The 25787-nt window shown below is 39.7% G+C and overlaps 1 protein-coding gene across 13 annotated transcripts in view; it reads right to left on the reverse strand.

Annotated features, from left to right (window-relative positions):
* The window catches only part of PUM1 (pumilio RNA binding family member 1), a 145668-nt gene that overhangs the window by 76571 nt on the left and 43310 nt on the right, over positions 1–25787 (reverse strand). For 10 of the 13 annotated variants that reach the window (XM_056122716.1, XM_056122715.1, XM_056122710.1 and 7 more), the window contains exons 4-5: positions 1447–1555; positions 294–472 (exon numbers count right to left, since the gene is read on the reverse strand). The exons of 2 other annotated variants lie outside the window; for them this stretch is intronic. In XM_056122716.1, coding sequence (XP_055978691.1) covers positions 294–472; positions 1447–1555 — 288 coding nt within the window. The remainder of the gene's footprint in view (positions 1–293; positions 473–1446; positions 1556–25787) is intronic. One more of the 13 variants, XM_056122707.1, reaches the window with a different exon arrangement.

Here is a 25787-nt window from a genome sequence, read left to right on the forward strand (position 1 = left end):
TGGGTGGACCATTTTCTGATTGACCAAATGAACTGAGATCTGAACTTCAGTTCTTAAAGTACTTAACGTGTCCCTCAAAATATCGGTTCTCTATTTAAAAAACAAAAAAAATTTTTAGTTTATATCTTCTGTGTTTGCCGAGATCTAATTGCAGTAAGTGTTTTTAAACACCCTATAATTAGTGCTATGAATATCTAAGGAAACTAAACAGGCATGTTTTGCTTGGGGGGAGGGGGAGAGGCACAGGGGAGAAGAGGGAGAAAGATAGGAACAAGTTCCTCAAACCAACTTACAAATCCTCCTTTTCTTAGACAGGAATCGCCCGGGGATGAGCTCAACACATACTCCACCATGCTAACGCCTAGTCCCCCACTCTCCGACCGTGGGGACAGTACAGAATTGACCTCACTGTTCACATGGAAACTCTGACCAGGTCTTCTCTGCACCATGATTGGCTGGGAAACTGAATGATCTACAAAAAAGATACACAAGCATGATACAGTGCAGCCAGAGGCTCAAACAAATTATGAGTGACGTCTCATGGATAAACCATGACTAGGAATCAAAACCTGCCATGGTCAGTTGAGTCAAAACTTCCTATAGTGTTTTTCCCTAAGCACAGTATCTATATAAGCAAAGGAAACGAAACACATCCTCATATACCCGGCATAGCAGAGCAATACAGCAATTCACATAAGTGGTTTATCTAGCTAAGTGGATAATTCATGTAGTCATCCCTTTCAAGTAGTAGCAATTATTTTTAATGTATTTTATTGTAGTGTTTTAAAAATGTGGTTTTACTGCCCTTTTTAAAAACAACAAAAGTTTATCTCTTCTGATGAATCACTGTCATCTAAAATGAGAAACAAACATCTTACAATGTGCTGTAACATAGCACATCAACTTTGAGATTTTTTAAACCCTTCCTTTCTGTCACCTGTCGCTGCTTTCTGCTGTCAGTGCACCTGCCTCTTAAAGTTCTTCTCATCCCTTCTCAGGGACAGTATGTCAGAAGAGCATCATGGCCCAGTTATTTTATTTGGCCCCAATCAAATTTATAAATCATACCACACATGGTACACAGGGGCAAGGAGAGATAAAAGAAACAGAACCTAACTTCAAAAGGCAGGCACAAATTTTCTGATTCCAAGTATGCTGACAGCAGTACAGAACAAGAAGTTATGTGTGAAATTGTGGTCATTTCAAATAAGACCATCTCCTATACTAGCAGTTGAATAAAATAATAAAGACTTAATTTTGTGTTAAGTTTTGCTTTAATAAATTACATCATAAAAGCTCCTTCATGGCAATTATTCTACAGGAACAGGACACTGCTCGACATGCTTATGTCACTGATGTAAAATTCATGATTTGACTTGCCAATTGTTGAGGAAAGGAGCTCTAAGACAGGCATAAATCACAGTACAGATGCTAGATCTAGATTACCTGATGTTCCCCAGGCACTGTCTCGCCATTGATCACCCAGGAATATTCCTTTTGGTCCATCTTTGCTGGATTCATCTGTTTCCCAAAACTTTTTACCTGGCAAGAGCTGCTGCAAATTAAAAATAATAGATGCTTTTAAAGAATTCATAAAGGATGAAAGTACAGCAGTCAACACTTTCTTTCAGACAAGGGTACTGAAGATGCTCACGTGCCCAAGTGTTTAATCAGTGTTCTGACTACACAGACTGTGGTCAGAGCACTTGTGTACATTTGGTAAAAGTCAGAGTTCTAAATAAAGCAAGGGAGCCCACCCTAAGTACCTGGAATTATCGATGCAGAGATTCTTTAAGTGGGAAAGGAGACTTCCAAACTAACTGCTTGTTAGAAGATAATAAAAAAAAGAAAGTCACTACCATGACTAAAATGCTTCTGCCTGTATGCATATTAACCAACCACACCAAATTATTCAACCTGGTGTATGTACTCAATTTCAACTATGGAATGTTAGAGGTAAAATTCACCTCCTTCACATACAAAGATTCTGTAAACCAAAGCGCTTTCATCACGGGAAAGGGGGAAAAAAATTCTTCCAAACCATAGTATTAACCTATTCCAAGAATTTGGCAAAACAGAATGACTATTTTCATTACTGGAAGAAAAATAAAATCTTGTAGTCTCAGTTAATTTTAACAATGCTTAGTAATGCCATTAATGTTGCTTCACAAAACATTTCATGTCCTAAAATTGCAGGCATCTCTGGACCTAAACTACTATAAGAACTTTAAACTAGTTTCAACAAAAGAAATTCACATTACCCATCTTACAAAAAAAGTTCAGTTTCACACAAGATAAAAATATTAGTGAGGAGACTTTGAAAGTTAAAATAGACTGGAATCCTATCAGACTTCATTCTGATAGCCAGTCTTACTCATCAAAGTGTCCTCTTTATTTCCCATAATTATGCTTTTAAGCTGCCACACCCAGTTAATAAATTCAGACATTTGAGGTGATACTTAATCACTGTATTTAAGCATAAAAAACACCTGCAAAAACATTTTTAAGTGTAAAGCATCTATTCTTCTTGACAATAGAGATTTACCTTTCCAACTTATGACCCTATGATAAAGGACAAATGGCTCAACTTTACCCTAACTAAAACAGTATTTTCCAAATCTTGGTTTGGAATTTGATTTCTTGGCAATTTTATTCTACCACTTCAAAGTATCTAGTAAAAACACTACTGCCTCAATAAAAGGAGTTTCCATACACATTTTGCTATTTTGTGACATAAGAGATCATGAAAGACAGATATTGGGCTCTAATTGCTAGGAGGCATACGTTGACTGGAAGATAAACTGTGATACCAGTTATTCGTAATATGATTGTCCAGTTCATTCTCTGAGGGAAACAAGGACATAATCTGTTAACTAGAGAGAGGCTGGGAGTAAAATGGGTAATGGGAGAGAACCCTAAATCACATGTAAACAGTGCTGTTAGGAAGCTCTGCATTAGATCATTTCAATGTGTCCTAGAACAAACTGCTGAACTGCTTTGAATCTGATTCTCCTTGCACTGATAAAGATAATATTTTCCTGGGTTTTGTTTCATTTTGTTTAGTTAGCAGTATTAGTAATGAGTACCTAGTACAATACCTGTCACATAGTAGGTTCTCAAAAGTATTCAGTGAAAAAAAAAACCTGACAGAACAGTTATATCACTGATGAAACAGTGGAAAGGTAAACTACAAGCACAATTCAAGAATTCTTGGGCTGAACCAACAGTACAGTGGATAGGGTGCTCGCTTCACATGAGGCTGAACCAAGTTCAATCCCGGATATCCCCTATATGCCCCCACTCCCACCAGGAATGATCCCAGAGGACAGAATCAGGAGTAAGTCCTGAGCACCATCCCATGTGCCCCCCTCTAAAACGAAACAACAGAATTCTTGTGTTAATGCTTCTTTTTCTCCTTTTAGTTCTGAAAATGCCATCTTCCAAAATTACAAATAGAATTTCTTTCCTTTCTGGTTATTACTCTTTCACCTAGCATTGCTTCCCCCGCCCCTCTATTTTTTTAGTGGCTTTGGGAAACAGAACTGCACCCCAGTATAGAAGAATGCTAACACATGAGCCACTATTGGTTAATTTTATTCTTTATCTAAGAGTGGAAAGACGGCAAAATTGATCTAAAGTAGTTTTTCCTTGTGATTTTCATCACTTTCCATTTACATTTGGAAATCTTTACACAAAACTCAGGTATCATATTTTATAATAACCTCTATATGAATTAACCTCTATGGTTTGTCTATAATCTGAAAAACTATATGCAGAAAGCAAAAAGCAAAAGCCCTTGAACTCAAAGTTTCAAAATGCCTGCTTTGAGTCTGTATCTGTTCAGATAACCTGCTAGATTATTTTAACATTCAAAGCCAGCAAAAGCAGATGAACATTTAAGCAAGGCTGTTTCTAAGTAAAATTATCTTAAAAGGAAACAATACAGCAAACATGCAATGCAGCAAGGTGTGAAGAGGTAAAGATTCTACTTCAAAGTAGAATCAATAAGAATCAACAGGTCTCAAAGGAATACATAACAAAGAAACTCAAGATCCTACTCAGACACCAACTGCATCTCCCTCTACTGACAATGGGTTGAAATAGACTTCATAAACAGATGCTACAAACAGTCCGGAAAGTGCTGGAGCTCCGTATGCTTTGGTAAAGTAGCACTGACAAGATTAGCTATTATCAATGGAAACAGCAGGAACTGAAACGGCAGTTTGTAAGAGATAAGGAACAAGGAGGTGGAAAAGAGCAAGGATGCTTACTGACTGGGAGGGCTGGCCAGGAAGGAGAGATAACTTATGGGTTACAAGAGTGCTGCCAACATGAAGGAAAGGAAAATACTGAACAGAAGCAACTGAGTAAAGATAGAAACAAACTTGGCAAAGCTCTTCAGTTTCTAAGTCTTAGAACCTAGCATTCTTTTCTCAAAGTAGACCCTTCCTCCTTCACCCTCACTCTGCCTAAGTGGTTAGCAACATCTGAAATTTGACACCTAATGACCTCTACCTCCTATACCAAGGATAATGACCTGATAACATTTTCTTAGTTGATTCCAGGCTGGATGGACCTCAGACCTGTTTGTAAAAAATATCAATACAAGGCATGATATGGTGTCACTATTAACATTATGGCCAGACTTGTTTCAACTCTTTCTCTCTCACCTCATTCTCATCCACTGCCTTCTGCTAACTCACTTTGAAGTAACTAGCTGCTGTGTTAGGAACCTACTGAGAGGGCCACATGGCCAGAGAGGCCCACATGGCCAAGAGAGGCCTATGGACAACACACAAATAACTGAAGCCTTCAACAGCCCTTATCAAACTTACTCCTCATTTCAACCTTGGAAGCAAACCCTTCCCAAACTTAACTCTGAAATGCTACAAGTCCAGCTGTAAGCTTGTTACTTAGAGAAATCCTGAAATACAGAAAATTTTTTCTTACAAATTATGAGTTGATTCCTGACCTGTGTACTAGTTTCTGTAGAAACTGTGGGACTGAACACAGCTGCACAAGTTTTAAGTCACATACAATACCCGGCAAAAGGTAACTAGTAGGGTTATGAATATGTGGAGTTTTTATCCTATTCAAAGAACTTCTTTATGAACTTATTGGGGGGGGGGGGGGGAGTTGGGCCAGGGCTTACTCCTGTTGTGCTCAGAGATCACATCTGGCAGGGCTCAGGGTTCATATATTGAACCCAGGTGAGGCATATTCAAAACAAAGATGTATTATCTCCCCAACCCCGAATTAATTTATTTTTAAGTAACTGTGTTCCATTTTCTATTAATGGCAATATTTCTAATAGGTACTTTTGAACTTAGAAAAATTCATTCCATTTCATTTTCTCCCTACTCTCAAAGCCTGCCCTTCTGCATTAAAAGTGATTTGGTCTTTTTGTTTGTTTTGTGGCCATAGCTAAGGATGCTCAGACCAAACAGTGATAGAAATTAAACCCAGGATTCCAAAGTGCACAATATATTCCAGCCATTTAGTTCATGACTAGCTTTTTTAATACTGCAAATTAAGTCAACTTAGACATAATTAAGCTTACCTAAATTAGTTGACTATGACAAATTCAAGAATTAACCAAAGAAAGACATTAACTGTTTGAATCTAACATTAAAAAGTCATGATCTATCAAATTATAAAAGTGATAAATACATAACTATTGAATTTCAAATTCAACCTCAAACCCCCCTGGAGGTGTAGCAGCATCTACAGCATAGGCTATCATTCTCAACCTTCTGACATTGCAGACCAGTACTGTCTGGCTGAAAAACAGGAGCTAAAACGTCCTGGCACATGATTCCGCCAGTAAATAGGTTATTTGTCAAACCTTCACTTAAGTAGCATCCAAATTCAATCACCAGAAAAGTTTAATGCAACTTGTGCACAAAAAGGCAGCTCCTTCATAAGACTATTTGACAGAACAAAAACAACAGATCCACAGCAAAGGTTTACAAAATTCACTCTAAAGAAAAGATAGATAAGAGGATTAAAAGGTCTGGGGGGGGAGGGGATTTTAAATAATAATAATTGTTTAAAAAGGCTTGAAAATTCAAAAGGAAGCCATGGAAATTAAGGATCAAGGTCAACAAAAGCACAGGAGTGGACTGTTTTACACAGGATTATTTCATGGGCACTTTATGGTAAGGGCATCTGCTGTAAAAACAAGTTTATCCTCAGAAAAGCAATGAATGCCATTAAGCAGCCTTAAGTACCTTTCTATCATTTTACACCTGCACATCAGTGACTGTATGTGATGGTTAACAGCATCTGTACTGAATCCTAATGACCTTATTTTGAAGTGTGAACTTAAAAAGTACATATTAGAAATACTGGCATTGAATATTAGAAAATAGAGCACAAATTTCTAAAATAGAAATTCATAGGAAAGGACACAGGGAATAAATAAATGAATAAATAAATTCATAGGGGCTAGGGAGATGGTACATTCTTGCCTTGCATGCGGTCAACCCAGGTTCAATCTTCTCCATGCCATATAGTTCAAGGACCCATGAAGACAGTAACTTTTTCGATGGCCAGTTGGAAATTTCTTCCTACTATTTAAAACCAGGGTCCCAGATAATAAAGGAGGTAAGGCATTTCTGCCTTCATAAAGCCTGGTTGGCTTCCAAGCACCACATCCGATCTCCCAGCACAGCCAGGAACAACACCCGAGCAAAGAACTGGGAGGAGGAAGCTGGAGCGGGTATAGCACAGCGATGTGTCGTGACATTTGCCTTGCACGTGGCCCGAACAGGGTCCGGTTCCCAGCATCCCATATGGTCCTCCGAGCACGGCCAGGAGTATTTCCTGAGTGCATGAACCAGGAGTAACCCCTGTGCATCACTGGGTGTGAAGCAAGAAAAAAAAAAAAAAAAAAACCCTGGGAGGAAGCCCTAACCACTGCCTGACATGACCCAAAAAGCAAATGAATACATAAAACAGATCTTAAAATAGTAATTAAAAAATAGTCCCAGGACCACAAAGAGTATAGAGGTTAAGATGCTTGCCTTGATATGGCCAACTCCCTTTCTATCCCAACATTATATATGATCCTCTGAGCAACACCAGGAGTAGCCCCTGAGCACTGCTAGACAGGACCCAAAAATACAAAATACACAAAATAAAAATTTTAGCAAGTAAAATAAACCTAGGACCAGCCATTTAACTGATTTCCTAGTAGCTTGATAATGGTGGCCACTAAAAACATTAAAAAGGGGGCTGGAGCAATAGCACAGTGGGTAGGGTCTTTGCCTTGTAGGCGGTCAACCAGATTTTGATCCCCGAATCCTATACAGTCCCCTGAGCAACTCTAGGAGTAATGAGGGGGGGCGTGGGGGAGGAGAAAGGAGGATGGGAGTAATCCCTGAGCATTGTTGGGTGTGACCCAAAACGTCAAAACAAATAAAAAATAAGAAAAAGAAATATGAAAAAAGATATAATGGCTGCCTGGCTGAGACTCCACTTGACAAATACACATACACACACATACAAATCTTTTGCCTCTTGCAGGGGATATATACAGATGACTTGGTGCTGGGACATTGAACCTGGGGCTCCCATGTGCAAATCATGAACTCCAGGCCTTTGAGGTATCTCCTGGCACCCAAAGTTGATCACTGAACACAATTATCCTGTTCACCTGGGAGGTATTTCTCTATATAAATTCATAAACTGCATTTGTTTTCATATACTAGCTTATCTTGTGATTCAGATTAGCCTGGTGAAACCTATAATTCAATTATCTCAAGTAAGTATTCAGAGTCCCTTCCTAGACACAAACTGAGAATCAGACTTGAAGGTCCTAGCACCATCCTTCCTAGTAATATACTCTTTTGTACTATTCCTAATTTTTCCACTAAACAGAACTCCTAACAGCCTAACAGTGATGCCTATGTTCAAATTTGATAAAATAAAACTTTCATCCCAGCCTGTACCATAGGTTTGCAAAGAAAAGACTGATAGTAAAGAAAGCAATAAGCTTGATCACGAGGCTTCTGGAAAATAACAGAAATCAAGCAATGACTTTACAAAATCAGTCAGGGGCCAGGAAGACTCAAAGAGCCAGAGCACATACATGCAGGAGGCCAGAGTTTAATCCCCACATGACCCCATGGTCTCCCAAGGTTCCACTGTGAGTGACCCAAGAACTGCTGTGCTGCAAAACCAGTAACTTGGAAAGCCTCTAACTTAGTCAGAAAACACCCTTTTTACTCTCACAGAACAGACAATACACAACAACACATTTCAGAATCAATCTTCAAAAACCCCTAAATAAAGGCAGAGACAGTAAGGGGCTGAGAATGTCAAAAGTCTTCAGGTTTCTTAGCTGAAGTAACACAGAAGTAAAGCACATAAATGTACTATGAAATCACTGGGGGGGGGGGGGGGGGGAGGAAGGATACACAGGAGACACTGATTTTAAATTATACTCATATGAATTTAACCCCTGAGGTCTCAGTTTTTCATCCCAAAAAATGAACTATTCTGAACACTCAATGAGATAACGTGTAAAGTGCAGCATCATGATAAAATCCACAGGAACCACCAGAAAAATTAGATCTTACTATTAAAGAATGAAGTAGTACCAGAAAACTAGTTCACTCCTAGTTCATTCCTTTGTTAGGGAAAAATGCTTCTCTTTAATCCTGCAATGGATGACCAATGAAACATGCTCTTCTCTACTAAAGTAGCAGATACGAAGTACAGCATTACCCAACCACCTTCAGTGTAAATCCTATAAAATTATGAGCCCTAAGAAAACAGTGCAAAAAAGATTACATGATTACAGCTTTCAGAACCTAGGCTGAGACAGGGTGACTATTAAGGACTAAAAACTGTTTGACCATAACATCACTAATATTTACATAACTACAAATGAGGTTTTTGGATGATCTTACCACTAAAAAGCCCACTAAATGAGGAATAAATTAGTAGGTAGCTTTATCCAAGCTCAATCTAGGTTGCAGAGAGAGGGTTCCCAGACTAGACATTTGGATTTTAGGGCCAGAGAGATAGTACAGGTATTAAGGTACTTCACATCTTAGCATCTAAGGCATCTGACCCCAGTTCAATCCAGAAACAGGTGTGATCCTCCAGCCCCACTGAGCAGAGAGGCAGGAACAGCATCTGAGCACTGCTAGGTGTGGCCCAGATAACCCATTCAAAAAAAACAAAACAGGGGAAGGGGGCCCCCCACAAGGGAGGCAGGGGAAGGGACAGAGCACCTGCATTGGACTTCTTTCACAGTGCAATGGCAGGGAAGCTACAAACCTGCAAGCATGGTCAGGTTTGCTCGTATTATCTGGCAATGCAAACTTCCATAACAAGCTTTCATTTCATTGGAATGTAGCCAATGCGGGAGTGAAATACCTCATATTTTAAATAGCTAGCAAACAGATTCAGCAAGAAATGTTTTTATCTCTAGACAAATATTCTTATTAACATTAAGGAAACTGACATCAACTCATACAAGCACTGACTGAAAATAAAGAGGTCTGACACTCATTGAGAGTCACATTTCCTGTGAGCATTCTGGGCTGTAAATACTGTAGAATTAAGGAATTCCTTTTCAGGGCTGAAGAAATAGTACAGCGGGTAGGGTGTCTGGCCTGCAAGCAGCTGGCACAGTTTCAAGCCCCAGCACCCCATATGTTCCCCCAAAACTTCCAGGAGTGTTTCCTTAGTGCAGAGCCAGGAGGAAGCCCTAAACACCACTGGGAATTACTCCCCCCCCAAATTTCTTCTCAAAATCTTTTTTGGGGGTAGTGGACCTCCTAAATTAGTGCTCAGTAACCCAGAGCCACACAACCGACTCTGCCATACAGATCAATGCCAGTGCCCAGTGATGGCATGCTGCTGGAACTCAGTGGTGCTGGGTGCCACCAAGCCTGTGCAAACTCATGTCTAGCCTTTTGAGTTATCTTCCCAGTAGTACTCAGGAGGTGTGAACACCATCCCAACAATTCTCTGCTATCTAGGTATGATTCTCAGCCAGCAGGGCCACACACAGTGGGAGGGGGCTGCATGGGGGTCCTACACCTGCTGGTAATTAGACAATATGGTTCCAGAAACTGAACTAGGGTCAGCTGCAAACAAGGCATGCACTTCAATCCCTATACTAGTTCTCCAGCTCCCCTTCTCAAAATCTTGACAAACTTGAGGGGATTTACCTAGACCTGCACAGCATACCTAAAGGGTTGTTGTGAGATCAAATGAGACAGTATCTAAGTGCTAACGCACTGAATTATACTCAGAAGTTATTACTAAGTCTTACCAAGAAAGAGCTTAAGTGTAAGATGTAAAAGGATAAATCAGTATCGTTTATCGTTTATATAAGCTCTTAATGAGAAATAGCTCAGTGGTTGGGGCATCTGCTTTGTTGGCACCACCAGACACAACCCTCAAACACTAATATGGGGTAGGGTGACTCACCAGCACTGAGCAAGCAGTAGCCCCCGAATATAACTGAATGTGGCCCAAATCAATCCCTTTTTAAAAATATTCATTTCTGGGGGGTCAAAAAGATAGAACAAAGGTAAAGGCAATTGCCGTGCATGCAGCTGGGCCCAGTTCAATCCCGAGCACTGCCAGGAGTGATTCCGGAACAAACCCCGGCCACAGATAAATGTGACACCTCTTCCTCATAAAAAAGGCCACCTATGTAGGGCAGGAGAAATGCTACCAAGGTTAAGACCTAACATATGACTATGGCTGTGACCCCCCCCCCTCCTCTGGCTCCAATACATGAAACCTGTGGCCCAAAGACAAACAAAACAAAACAATCTTTGAAATTTTATATATACCAAAAATGGAAGAGCCCTCCTACATTTTAAAAATTCTGTGATTAATGTATAAGATTTCTGTGTATAAAGATTTATAGGGGCTACTCCACGTACTGTCCTTGGGGGGCCATGTGGTGCCAGGGGATCAAAACCAGGTCTACCACATGCAAAGCATGTACTCCAGTTCTTTGAACCATCTCCTAGGTCCAAATAAGAAAAAGTTACTGCTTTTTGGCAGGAGGTGTGGGTGATTAAAGCCAAGCATTAAACTCAAGGCCTCAGTGTTCTACCGCTGAGCTACATTCCCAGCTCTGTTTAAAAATCAGAATATTTATGTTCTATTTCAGATCATTCAAACCACAAAAAAAAAAAAAAAGTCAGTAATGAAAACCAACATCTGTAAAGAATCTTTCATTATGTCTACTAAGCATCATCACAATCTGGCATCTAGTAAATACCACTAGTTTAGCCTCAGTTAAATTTTATATAAATACAAATATTTCCATATTAAGTGCTTCTTTTTTTGTTGGGTTATTTTGTTTGTTTGTTTTGAGGCCACACCCAGCAGTGCTCAGGACTTACTCCTGGCTCTCTACCGAGGGTCATTCCTGGCAGGGCTTGGAGCCCGTGGAGCCTGGGATCAGGGCCAGGGATTAAACCCGGGTCAGCCTTGTGAAAAGCAAGCACCCTACTCGCTGTACTGTCATTCTGGTTCCAAGGGGTTCTTAACTGAACATCACTTTTGGTTGAAAAGTAATATACTCCTGCTTTTGAAATTTACATTATAGCACAGCGGTAGGGCGTTCGCCTTACAAGCGGCCAATATGGCCGACCCGAGTTCGATTCCTCCGCCCCTCTCGGAGAGCCCGGCAAGCTACCGAGAGTATTCGATATGCCAGACACAGTAACAACAAAAGTCTCCAATGGAGACGTTACTGGGCCCGCTCGAGCAAATCGACGATCAACGGGAGGGCCTTTACCTTATAATTATGTCATATATAAAATTAGTATTCTTCTAAGGGCCATAATCAGCGATGCTAGGGCCTCAAGGTCTCTCCAAATGATTCTGGGCCTAGAGATGGAAGGCAGTTAGCACAGCATTTGGAGAGGTGAGGAGAGCACCAGGGCCAAAACCAGGGATGCGGAAGCAGAAGAGGTGCTGAAAAATGACTCTAAAATTAAGATTTTGGGACAGGGGAACCAGAGTAATAGTACAGCCAGTAAGGTGTCTTCTTTGCATGAGGCTGACCTGAGTTTGATCCCTGACACCCTATATGTTCCCCCAAGCACCATCAGGAGTAATTCCTGATTGCAGAGCCAGGAACAACACCTGGGCATCACTGTGTGTGATCCAAAATTAAAACAAAAAACATTTATTTTGAGGCACAGATAGTACAGGGGTTAAGGAACAAGTAACTTTTTACACATGGACCACCACAGCTTATCCCCAACAGGACATATGGTTCCCTGAGTATCACCTGAATTGATCTGTGAACACAGAACCAGGAGTAAGCCTTGACAGAGCTGCTTCCTGCCCACCCACCCCCCCTAAAAAAATTCCACTAATAAAATTACAAGTTTTATTTTCATGTTTTTTAATGGGGGCTACAGCAATAGTACAGCAGGCAGGGTGTTTGCTTTGGACAGACAGCCAATCTTTCTTTCATCCCCAGCAGCACCCTATAAAGATCCCCTGAGCCTGAGTACCACATCAAAAAAAAAAGGGGGGGGGGGGAAGGAATGGAACATGGCCCAGAGTCCAGCAGGTAGGGTAGTTACCTTGTTAATACCAACCTGGTTCAATCCCCTGGGATCCCTTCTGGTCCACCCCCCAAAGCACTACCAGGAGTGATTCCCGAGTACAGAGTCAGGAGTAAGCCAGGTGTGACCGACCCAAAAGCACACAAAAAACTCTAAAAGTTACTTTACAGCCTTTCCATTATTTTACAGACAACAGCCAACCCCAGTCCAATCCCCAGCATCATAAAGGGTTCCCTGAGCACTGTCAGTGGTCATTACTGATCACAGAACCAAGAATCACCCTGAATACCCACCAGTGTGGGCTCCAAAACCCAAGTCCTCCCCTCCCCAAATAAAAGTTTTCCTGTATTAGCAATTTTCATGGCACTGTTAACAGTTTTGACTGATGTCCTTCACCACTCAGAATGAAATCACACATCATTTAATCTTGGCCAAATGAGGTCATCTGATGTCTCTGATATCTGGAAAACTAATACTGCTTTTCTAGATATTGAAATAAAAATTTCAGTATCTGAAGTAGTTATTGACCTCTATTAGTTAAACCCAGAAGTGATAAGCTATTTCTAGTAGCCACTACTAAAAATAATATTCTAGAGGGGGGAGGGGACAGCAAAAAAGGAAATAAGAAAAGAAATAATATTCTAAGTTGTAATGTTAAAAAAAAAACTCACCATTACCAAACAACTCCAGTTACAAGACATATTATTGTGGTAAACTGCTAAATTTTACAACCTACTGCAGAGAAAGAAAGAACTAAAATAGGTCTGGTCAAGGACTGATTTGGAGGCACCAAACTGCTCAGAGTGGGCAAGACACTGCAAAGAACTTGACTTGGAGAGCAAAGTTAGAAGACAAAAGCAAGTGGGACAAATGTTCATGACAAAAAGAGGAAAGACTCACTGACTTAGGCTGTAGGAAGGACAAGGTGAATGAAGACAAAACCAGTGAGACTTTAATGGAGAACTAAAGAGGTGTACCCTAATTGACACAGCAATAGGGAATAAAATCATAAAAACTAATTTTAAAAGATCTGGCATTCCTCCATTGTCACGGGTAGCTTGCCAGGCTTTACCATGCGGGCGAGATACTCTCAGTAGCTTGCCGGGCTCTCCGAGAGGGGCAGAGGAATTGAACTCAGGTCGGCCATGTTGGCCGCTTGCAAGGCAATCACCCTACCTCGCCCGCTACAGCAAATAGATGAACAACGGGAGGACAGTGACAGTGACAGTGACTGGCATTCCTACATAAAAAAGGAATGAGGAAAAGCAAATGGAGGCTGGGAGGTTAAGTACTGTAGCCATCTAGTTGTAAAGCAGTAAAAGAAGAGATACATGGAAATGAGAAGAAAGTAAAAACTTGTTCAGATACCTCATCTCTTAGCTTTCATGGCATCTTTATACATAAAAGAAAGCTACTGAATTTCAAAGAGAAGCTATGATAATCAAGAATGCAATCAGGGACCAAGGATGTAGCTCAGGAACAGAGAATGCCTCATATTTGTTAAGTCCTGGGTTCAAGCCCCAACACCATCAATAAGTGATGATACTAGTCAGTCTATTGAAGGTTCTTAATCAACAACTTATGCTGCAGAGTACACTGAGTACAAAGCCTAGATAAAAAATAGACCTGAATATACAAGTTATAGCAATATGCAAGTTTCAGTTACAAATTCAGTGTTAGGATTATGAAAGTTTTAGAACTATCCTAATGATCCATTGTAGAATACTGGGGTCTGGGGGCCAGTATGAACAAAGAGAATAATCAAGGAGCATTAAAATGATCTCAGTAGTCCTTAAATCTTAAAATTTAAGGCACTCATAAATTGGGTAGTATTACAAATAATTCTTCAATTAAAGACAACTGTGAAACTCCAAAATGCATTCTTGGGGCTGGAGCGATAGCGCAGCAGGTAGGGCATTTGCCTTGCATGCGGCCAACCCGGGTTGATTCCCAGCATCCCATATGGTCCCCCGAGCACCGCCAGCAGTAATTCCTGAGTGCATGAGCCAGGAGTAATCCCTGTGCAAGGCCGGGTGTGACCCCAAAAACCAAAACCCAAAATAAAAGAGTGGGTGTCACCTGCTCTGCCTCTCAAAATGCATTCTTCTCATAAGAGAACAGCTTCCCATTATTCTAAACCAAACACCACCTCCACCTCCCTTCACAAACACACACACACAAAAAAAACTACTGTCAACAACATTCTTAAAAGGAAATACAAAAAGATATCATCCCTACTTCAACCATGCCTTTCAAAAATATTCAGGAATATTGTTAACAGCTCAATCTCCATACTATGTGTGAGAAATTAACCTGACACTAATCCTTTATCCAGTGTACATGGCTCTGCTGAAGCCACTCAAGTAAAAGTTTTTTTATGCTTTTCCACTTCAAGGTACTGGAACAACGTAAAAAGAAACTGCTTTATCTTCACAGAACAAGACAGACTGATAATAAGACTAAGTTAAGAAAATTAAAAAATGCCAACAAATTAAACTAAATCTATATGATATAGAAGTAGCACTTAAAGAAACAATTATGCCACCTCACTAGTTGTAAGTTATAAGACAAATAGTCATTTTTTGTATATATGTATAGCTTTATGGTTTGATTTATTGTAGGATAACATTGGTTTGTCCTTTCTGTCTTGCCACAGGGAGCTTAGATTTATTGGGTTACTCCCATCACTGTGCTCCCATTCCTCTGTGTTTATTTGTAACCTCTTTGTGCTCTGCTTTCCCAACCAGTCAATCACCTTTATTTTCTAATCAGACTGTGTTACCTTGTAAATACTGCTTTTCTATTCTCCTTAAGTCCTTAGCATAGTTAATTCAGTGAAATGTCCTCTTGTATAGACACAGGAAGACAATGCTATGCTTTTGTAACTTGGGAGTTAATTGAATCCAAATGATATTCATTCCCAGACATCTTTTCTCTAGACCTAAGCCTCAGGTGCCCTTAGTTCCTAGCACCCCAAAAGCAACGTCCCAATGAGGGACTGGATGGATCCAGGGCAAGCTGTGAACTACCCTGGCATCGAAATGGGCCAGGCCAAAGCACCATAATACTTTAACTGTAAGTTAACAGCATGGCTATGGACAAATTCTGTCATGATGCAAAAAGCAACATCTACATTAGGACCCTGCTAGGGTTGGGAAAGATTAATCTGGCCTGAGCGCTGTAGTTCGAGATCTATAGCAAGAAGTCCCCAGGAGAGCCACCCTACTAGCTTAATGTCTCTCTTACTGTCTTACTCTCTTACTGACTAATATTAAAAAGAATTAAGGTGTTAATTAAGTTATTGGAGAAAGAAGAAAAGAAGTACCCCTAAGGTGGTATTTCAACCTTGAGCCTGATCCATGATCAGATCAGGAAGGGCTTCATATGCTGATTCTGCTTTCCTCCCGCCCCCCCCCCGGGGGGGGGGCGTGCTGAGAACCAGGGTTGTGAGAATGAGCACAGAGATGAGCAGGAGAGAGACAGGAGGAGACAGGAGCAGTGTGAGAGAATGGGGAGCTTAGTGAAACTGGAACCGGTGAGTGGGGAGAATGGAATAAACGACAACTGATCACAACCAGTCTGGCAGCATGTTCCCTCCTTCGTCCGCCCATGGCATCAGCCGCCCCGGGTGGAGAGTGGCTCGAGACCACCAAATGCAGACGGAAGGCTGTGAGAGAGAGCCGCCGGGGCTTTCCCTAGCTGCTTGGAGATTACACAGTTTATAACACAATCATATTCATATTATGCCAGGCCTTTAATAACCTAATCTATATTCTAGGCTGTATTATATGAATGTCACTACAACAATACTCTAGAACCCAGTAAATAAGCCTCTACATCAATTAACAAACCCATTGAGGTTCAACAATAAAACCAAGAAAATAAAAAGATTGCTTCACAACAAGTAAGCAATTAAAAAGTCCTTGGCCTAAATATGGCACCAAATACTCAAACTTACAGGTACTATAATACTTTGTTAAAGGATCATACCCGGCAGTGCTCAGAAACTGTTCCCACAGTGTTCAGGGGACCATGTCCTGACAGGAATCAAATACAGCCCTCCCACATCCGAACATTCACTGCAGCCTTTTGAGCTATCTCCTGACCCTCAAACTCACCTCAAAAAAGTTAACACACCCAGTCAGCCTCAGGATATTTTAAATTATGAAATTGACATGGTAAGTATCTCCATATGTCAGTATGGTATGTTCACTTTTTCATTTATTCTAGAAGATAAAATGTTCATAAATATGGCTACTGTGCATTTAAGGATGACTAATATTAAAAATAAGGCACTTTCTCTAGATATTTTGCAGTAATGAGACCAAAGAATACACTGAAAGGGCCAGAGTGATAATACAGCAAGTAGGGCGTTAGGCTTGCACGTGGCCCACCCAGGTTCAATCCCTGACATCCCCTATGGTCTCCCAAGCACCACAGGAATGATTCTGCATGCAGAGACCAAAGTAATCCCTGAATATCATCAGGTGTGACCAAAAAAAAACAAAGAAAAAAGAAAAAGAGAAAGTGCTGACTAATCAAGTGTGAATTAACTATGGTATTCTGCTTCCTCCTCTTTAGAAAAATTCACAACAAAAGACAGTTTGATATAAGTTTAGGCAAGAAATAAAACAAAGTAATTCTAATTTCTAAACATTACGTCTATCTATATGCATTCCTGTTTCAGAGAAAGTGTCCTGCTGATAAGGTTTTAATCAATTGGCTCTGTATGAAATTCGACTTAATTTGAATGCATGAACCACTGCAGCTTTACTATTTATCTAGTACTCTACAAAAGTAACTATGAGGGCAGGGAAATACGGTTCAGCAGCAGAATACTGCTTTGAAACTGTGAGACCAAGTTAAATCCCAGGAACCGACAAAGAAAATTCATCACTGAATAGTTTAAAACTGTAAAATTATGGGGCCAGAAAAACAGTACAGTGGGATTAAGATACACGCTGGTTCAATTCCTGGCACTAGACGTTCCTTGAACATGCTGGGAGTAGCCCCAAAACCAAATCACCTCAAAAACCAAAAAATTAAAATTTAAAACTTTTTCTGATGCATCATTAATACAGAAGGATGAGTAAGTGTTTTACAGTTTTGTCCCGCCTCCTTCCTTCACACTTCATATCATTAAGTATGGGAAAATAAGCTGACCAGAGAACACAGGCAACAAATATTTACTAAATTAAACTGTGCCTCTCCTGGGAAAAGTAGAATACTAGACTCTGATGTACAGAAATTCATGCTAAGGAAAAAAACTGCTATTGTGATAACATTAAATACAATATATTACCATGTAGACAAAATATACCATTAGCTGAAGCCCCTGCCTCCACAAACTTATGAACAAGGAAACAAAATAATTACACAAATTACTATATACTAAGTAAACAAGAATCACTAAGAATGATTCAAATAACTTGCTAACTAAATTCCCTTCCATAACTTCTAGATAGTTAAAAAAAAGCAGCAAAGTTTTGATAGAGGAGCTGACAAGAGAAGCACCATGAGTTACAAATTTATTCATAGCTGAGTTTTTGGCATACTGTATTCCATCCAGTGTCAACTTCCCTCTAACAGAGATTCTGGATATGAAAAAATGAACAGCATAATAACTCTGGATATGAAAAAAGAGACCCACGTTCACATTGCCAAACAGACCAATGTTATATACTATAATTTTCATTCCCCTCATTCATGTACACAAGGGCAAACTATTACAAGGCCACAGTAAAGATGGCAATGTGCAGGAACAGACTAGCACAGTAACTGGAAAGTCATTGATGCTCAATATATTAGTTACTAGACCCTAATCAGGCAATCTGAAGTCAATCCACATCTTTTTTTTGGGAGGGGTCGTGGGGGACCCCACACTCAGCAATGTTCAGGGAGTACTCGTGGCTATATGCTCTGGGATCACTCCTGGCTGGCTTAGGGGATCATGGGGTGCCAGGGATGGAACCTGGGTCAGTCACATGCAAGGCAAAAGCTCTACCCACTGTACTGTGCCTCTCAATCCATATCTTGGCACAAATGATCACCATTCGCCTTTGACCTCATTTTTTTAAATGCACTTAAAAATCTGTAGGAGAGCTGAGAGATAACAAAGGGGTTAAGGTACTTGCTTTGCAATGCAACCAACCCAGATTCAAATTTTCAGAAACATATAAGGTCCTCTGAGCACTACCAGGAATCAGATTTTAACTGTGAAAACTAGATTATAACCAAACTGTCTTTTAAATGTTAATGTAACTAGAGCCATTACTACTGTAAGTACAGGACCCAAATTATAATAATTAAACTTAAAATGTGTCTGTCAAGGAGATAGTCTGAGGGTGGGAGGAAATCTGGGGTATTTGGTGGAGTAAGCAAAAGCAAGTAGTGTAACTGGATTTGGAACACTGGGCACCTAAAACTCTTCTCAACAACTGAAAACCACAGTGCCTGGGTGGAAAAATGTTACTGGTACCTTACGCTCAAAAAATACATTACTGAGGATGAGGAAAATGTCCCTTTTGTCAAAGAAAGAAAAATTTAATAAAAATAAATTTAGTAAAGTCAGTCCAACATATAAAGGGATAGGTAGGAGGCTGGAGTAATAGTACAATAGATAGGGCATTTGCCATGCTCATAAGCCAACCCAGATTCGATCCCCAGCACCACATATGGTTCCCTGCCAGGAATCCCTGAGCCAAGAAGTGTGCTCCCAACCACACAACAAAATAAATGAATAGGTTTGCTTTGTCTTCCCAGTGCAAAAGAGAAGTAGGTAATTGGAATGAGTGTGGTTACACTGGTCTTTAAGCTACAGAAGAGAATTAGGAACCAGATTTTAAATGTCAGATGTATTACATTCTCAAAGTTAAGACTCATTATTCTTTGTAATAACCAGTCCCCAAATTATTATGAGATCCTAGGCACTTCCCCAAAGAAGACTCATGAGGCTGTCACTCCACCTCTATCATAGTCATTAACATAATGGGGGTGGGGGGAGAGACATTAACTAAAGCCTTGTCCCTCCAGGTCAAGCTGTTGTCAAAAATAATTCTGTTTTAATAGCAAGATGTCAAAAACACCCAACAACAAACGGATATTAGTAAGAGGTTATAAGGGCTGTAGCCGTAGAACTCTTGCCTGGGACACAACTACTCCGGGTTCGATCCCTGGCACTGCAATCCCTGGCACTTCGATCCCTGTCCCCGCCTATGGTCCCCAGAGTCCCACCAGAAGTGATCCCTGACCCCACTCAGAGTCAGGAGTGGGCCAAATGCCAAAATCAATTAATTGATTAAAAGGTTATAAGACAGGCAACTTTTTACTATTCCTATCTGTACTGTACATGGTGGACCTCAATGCATTCCTTAGCCAGTTATTTCTTGTCTACATATATTTCTTCCCTTCTTCAAGAAAGATTGCAATATCAACTTTTGCAAATTAAAGGAGCTGAAAAAGACACCTGTGAGTAGGAACTAGAAAAAGGACATTGCTGGCTCACCTGGAGAAAACAGATTGATTATAGCTGACTGATTTGACTACAGTGTTTTATAAAATATCAATCCCTTGGTTTATAATACTGTACTGTGGCTATATTATGTGTTAATATTTTAAAAATCTAGGGGGGAAAAGGGAAAAAAGAAGGGTGCATGATCTTGCTAGCAGAAAAAATATCTCATTTTCAAATTTTAATACTCTTTAGAATCAAATGAGTAACTCTACAGAACTCAAATTATAAGAAACTGCCAAGTAATATAGTAGCCTTCTAATCCGTTGCTCCTACAATCATTTCTAGTAAACAAAACCTCCAATTCTGTTAGATATTCTTGCAGCCATGCTGGAGCAATTTTCAGGCTCACTGATTTCAGAATTAGCAGTCCGTGAGCCTTGATGGACACTTCAATGACTGCAGCACAAACTTCACAGGCAGGGGCCCTTGATCCCCAGCACCACGTGGCTTCCCAAACACAAAGTGGGAGAAGTTTCTGATCACTCCACACCAAAATGCCAGGTGTGGACAAAACAATAACCAAAAAAAGAGGTTAGGAAACCTCTAAATAAAAAAAAAAAAATAAGTAAATAAATAAAATAAAATAAATCAAAAATAACTCTGAAGAGGCATTATGTAAGTAAACTCTGGCACATGCTAGGAGGGGCAGGTGGGGAGAAACAACTGGGCACCATGAGGAGTGACCACCAAACACAGTACCGGGAGTGAGCCCTGAGCACTGCTAGATGATATGGCATCCATCGATCTGTCCCCCATACCCTGCTCACATAAAAAAGAAAAGAAAATACAAAGTAGGAAATTCCAAGTCCAGAGAGATAGTACAAGGTTAAGATGCTTATCTTGCACACACTGTCGCTGGCTTAATCCTTGGCACCACATCTGGTCCCCTAAACACTTCCAGTAGTAGCTCTAGCACTAGTAGTAGCTCTAGCATGGTGTGAAAGGTGTGACTCCAAACAACAGATCAATAAATTGACAATTTTTTAAAAGAAACCGAAGAAAATATGTCAAGACTGAATGTTCTGTTCTGATCCAAAACAATCTCTACCCCCACCTAGTTTTGTACCTGTATTTGCGTTAATAGTCTTGCAAATCATCAAGCTCCTTCCTCTACAGACCATTCTACTACCGTACTTCAGTGTAATGTCTAATAAGATTCTACAGTGGTGTATATATCTCCCTATTCTACTTTCAGAAAATTTGGTAGGATGCACTATTACTCTGTACAAAAGAGGATGTTCCAGATTTCTTTCCTTGGATCTAAGTGATCTATTACCAAGGTCATTTTTTCTAATGTTTGAGTTTTCTAAAACAAAGTTAAACCCCTCATAACCAAATTTATTTCATTTACTCTAGAAATATTCAACACTCAACTTAAGATCCCTGAAAGTTATGTGTTTACCACATGGCAAGTATTAAGTACCTTTTTTAAAAAGTTTCCATTTTCCAAAAGTAAGAGAGTGTTGTTTTCAATGAAAGACTCTCACTTCCCCTTAGAATTGCTCACCTTCACAAATTCATCCTTTTAAGAATAGGAGCTGAACTCGCCAAGACCAAGTTCTCCCTTGAATACGTATCTCACTTGCTTGTCTGTTTCTTTGCTGGCTTATTTCTACTCTGGAGAAGCTTGCATTCTCTTGTCCAAACTTCCCCTCTTTCTCTCCGAGCACATCTTTTGTTGTTGTTTTTGGTTTGGGGATATACCTGGGCTGACTCTTGGCTCCGAGCTCAGAAATTACCCCTGGCGGTGCTGGGGGAACCATATGGGATACAGGGATCAAACCTAGGTCAGTCACATGCAAGTCAAGCACCCAACCCTCTGTACTACTTGTAACCCTCTCCTAGCATGCCCTTCTAAGCAAGTTTTGTTCAAAAAAAAAAAAAAAAACTTGTTTCATCCCCCCCCAAAAAATGAACGTGAGCTAAATAGTGTTGCCAAAGTAGAAAGCAATACCAAAACTCAGATTAGAGAATACAATGAACTACTACAATGAACAAGCAGACCAATTTTTTTTTTCACACAGTGGGGAAAAAAATGGATGCTGCTCTGACAAGCACTTATTAACTTCACAGTTGAATGAAGGGGATGCAATGCGAGGGGAGTGGATCAAACATCTGAAAATAATTTGTGATCCAAAAAGTAGGAAAATTATAAAGCATTTTTCCTATCTATCCTATTTTCCTTCTTATACTGACTTTCTGGAACAGGAGGCAATAAAGCAAGTGCACTATGAATCCTTCAGCTAAGAACTGCATTACTTCACACAACCAGCAAACCTTAAAGGTAACATTTCAAACACTCACTTAGTACCAAGATTTGTATCTAGAAATTTTCTAAATCTGGGCCTGAACAACAGTACAGCAAAAAAGATGACTGAATTGCATGTAACTGACCCAGGTTCAACACCTGCCATCTCATATGGTACAGGAGTGATCCCTGAGCACAAAGCCAGGAGTAACATCAGGTGGAGCGCCAAAGCCAAAAATGAAACATTCTCAATCTTCTGAAGTGATACCAAGAGCTGAATTGGGGGGGGTGGGGGGGGGGGATCCTAAGAGTCAAGCAGCACACAACTAGAGACCAATTATTTTTAATGAAGGCAATTCTCTTTGAATTCGTCACTCATTCTTAATCATGAGTTTTGTTTACATTAAAGTGGACTCACACTCATGCAGATACTCACACACTTATACACATAAAATAATTTCAGCAGAAACACACTGCTCATGCAATCTGCTTGAAAGTTTAGAGTTTATATGGGTAAATGCTTTACTATACACAGCTCTAGATGTTTTTTTGCTTTAAAGGATATTATTAAAAAGCAAGAAAAAAAAATGGTGCCTGTCACGGAGACAGACTGGGTGACAAGAGGGAAACTGGGGAACTGGTGGAGGGATTGGTGTTGGAATACTGTAAACCCAAAACTCAATCATGAATAAAATTATAAGGATATTACTTAGTAAAATAAAGGAAAACTAACTGTTCTTATTTTATCTTATTATAAAACTTTTCCTCATTTTATTTGAACCATCTCCCTTTTAGAGCTGCAAAAGCATTTCCCAACCAGTACCTACCAAAATTCCATGTCACTGGTTCCATGAACAGCTGTAGCAAGAATTTTTTTAAAATGAAATCTAAGCTCCATACTTAGTTTGTCTCCTATGTTCCTACTCACTAGGTTATTGCTGTCAAAAAAATAAAATCTTTGGAGCAGGAGTGATAATACAGCGGGTAAGAGACTTGCCTTGCACGCAGACAACCCAGGTTCAATCCCTGGCATCCCAATGGTCCCCTGAGCACTGCCAAGAGTAATTTCTGGGTGCTGAGCCAGGAGTAACCCCTGAGCATTGTTGGATGTGGTCCAAAAACCAGAAAATAAAATCGTTCAGACCAGAAAGATAGTATGTGGGTAGGGCATTTGCCAAGTTCAAGCTCCAGCACGCAATACGGTGCCAGCACCCAAAGTAAGCATTGAGCATAGCCAAGTATGGCCAAAAAACTAAAAATAAGAAATAAAATAAAATTTTTATCTTGGGCATCTTTAATGCTCCCCCCAAAGTTTGCTTTTATAAAACTAAAATAGTTTAACCACCACTTATAATAAAAGCATAGGCTTCATTTCTTCAATGGGCATATGCTTTGGAAAAATGTCAAAGTCAAAATAGCAGATTGTATATCATACAATCTATGACCCTAAAAAAAAAAAAATCTATGACCCTGGGAAAAACAATCCCTATCTCCTAACCTTTTTCCTTTTCTCAGTAGACCGAGCTGTTCCTGCCTAATTGTCAACAAATGAATTGCTTCTATGCTGTGAATAATGTGGGAGGAGAAAGAAAATGCAGCACTGCATTCCTATTAGAATGTACTGTTTCTGTGTGTGTGTGCACACTCGCGCGCGCGTGTGTGTTACATATGTATACATTAATGTCTTGAGTTATGAATGCTTACCCAAAATTTGCATTAAAATAAAACTTGTGAGGTTGGGATACCTTAAAAGATTTTTTAAAGGACATTTCTGAGGGTTACAGAACTAGCTCAAAGAAATTTTCCCTATCATTTAAATATTTTATCATGTATTTATATTATCATTTAAAAAGATATTTTTGTAATCATGTAAAGTTAACTTTCTCTTTGATTGTAGTCGCTATTCCTCAGAATACGCTTAATCAGAATTAAGTCGTGGGCCAAAGAGAGAGTACAGAGGTTAAGGTGCTTGCGTTGCAACCAGCTGACCCAGGTTCAATCCCTGGTCCTAAGAGGATTGTCAGGAGGAGCCCTGAGCACAGAACCAGGAGTAAGCCCTGAGCAATAGTGGGTGTGGCCCAAAAAAAGAAAAGAGTCACAGAATTAGGTCTTCAGAGATTATGATGTAGAGCTTACAAAACAATAACATTTTGGGTGTAACATTTTTAAAACTTGGCATTGTATTTTTGCAGCAACAGAAATGAGGAAGAAGATAAATGTGACTTCCTTGTATACATAATATCAAAGCTATCTGTTAAGTTTGTTCAGAAAATCTTTTTCCAACAACATCAGGTTTCTTAATATGTACTGTTACAGGCTTTAGGGAGGCACAGGAAACACACAAGCGTATCTACCAATCCCTGAAAGCTGGGGGGGAGGGGAGGATGGGGAGGGGGAAGGGGGAGGGGGGGAAGGGGAAGGGGAAGAGGGGAAGTCAAAGTCTGAAACTAAGATGACAAAACATTGGTCTCTGATCACATGATGAATCAGAAAAGTTGGACACAAAATCTTACAACCAAAAGCAATAATCAAATTCAAAACATCACAGGAGTTTAATTAATACCTAAGCCACAAAGTAGTCAATGAATATTATAAATTAGAAGAATAATTTTGTTTGGAGGCCACACCTGATGATGCTCAAGGGTTACTCCTGGCTCTGTGCTCAGGAATCATTCCTGTAAATAACCAGGGAATGCCGGAGATCAAACCCAGGTCAGCCATGTACAAGGCAAGCACCCTACCTACTGTACTATCTCTCTAGCCCCAGAATTATTTTAATTTTAAATCCTTGGGACCTAACACAGTACTTGGATGAAATCAAAGAATAAATATATTTAATGAATGGTATAAATGGGGATCCAGAATACAGATATTCTTTTTCCTTTAAAATGCTAAATATTTTAAATATTTATATATAAAACAAAATTGAAGAAAAGTATGGTTACTCTCCAGAACACATGAATCCTAGGCAAATGTCCTAATTCAAACTGTGACATTTTTAGCAATTAATTTGGGCAGTATGTTCTACCTTATAACTAATACAACCTGTCAACTGGAATCACCAGAAGCTAGCTGTACTTTATCTTCATACCACTTTTTTTGGAATTGCAGAAATCTTCCCTATCAATATAATAGAAGGTAGCAAGTTTTGTTTCTTTATGTTTAAATGTTATAAGTCAAAATTTTAGTTTATGTAAGCAAAAGATGACTGGCTCAAGCTTCTATCTTTTGAAAGCTAATAGCTTCCTCATTACTGTGCTATTATAAACAAAAATAACACTACTCCTGATAATAGGTTATTGGCATACTGTTTAGCTGTCAATCTAAAATGATCTTTCTCTGTAAAATAAACTAGCAACTAGAAAATGAAGCAAAAGACATTTGACACATAAATTTTTTTTTATTTCAACTTACAACTGATTTTCAATAATTGGTACTTATATTTTATTTTTTAAGCTTAACTATC

This window comes from Sorex fumeus, unplaced genomic scaffold (genome assembly GCF_029834395.1).
Source record: "Sorex fumeus unplaced genomic scaffold, SorFum_2.1 ptg000047l, whole genome shotgun sequence".
NCBI classification, from domain to species: Eukaryota; Metazoa; Chordata; class Mammalia; order Eulipotyphla; family Soricidae; genus Sorex; species Sorex fumeus.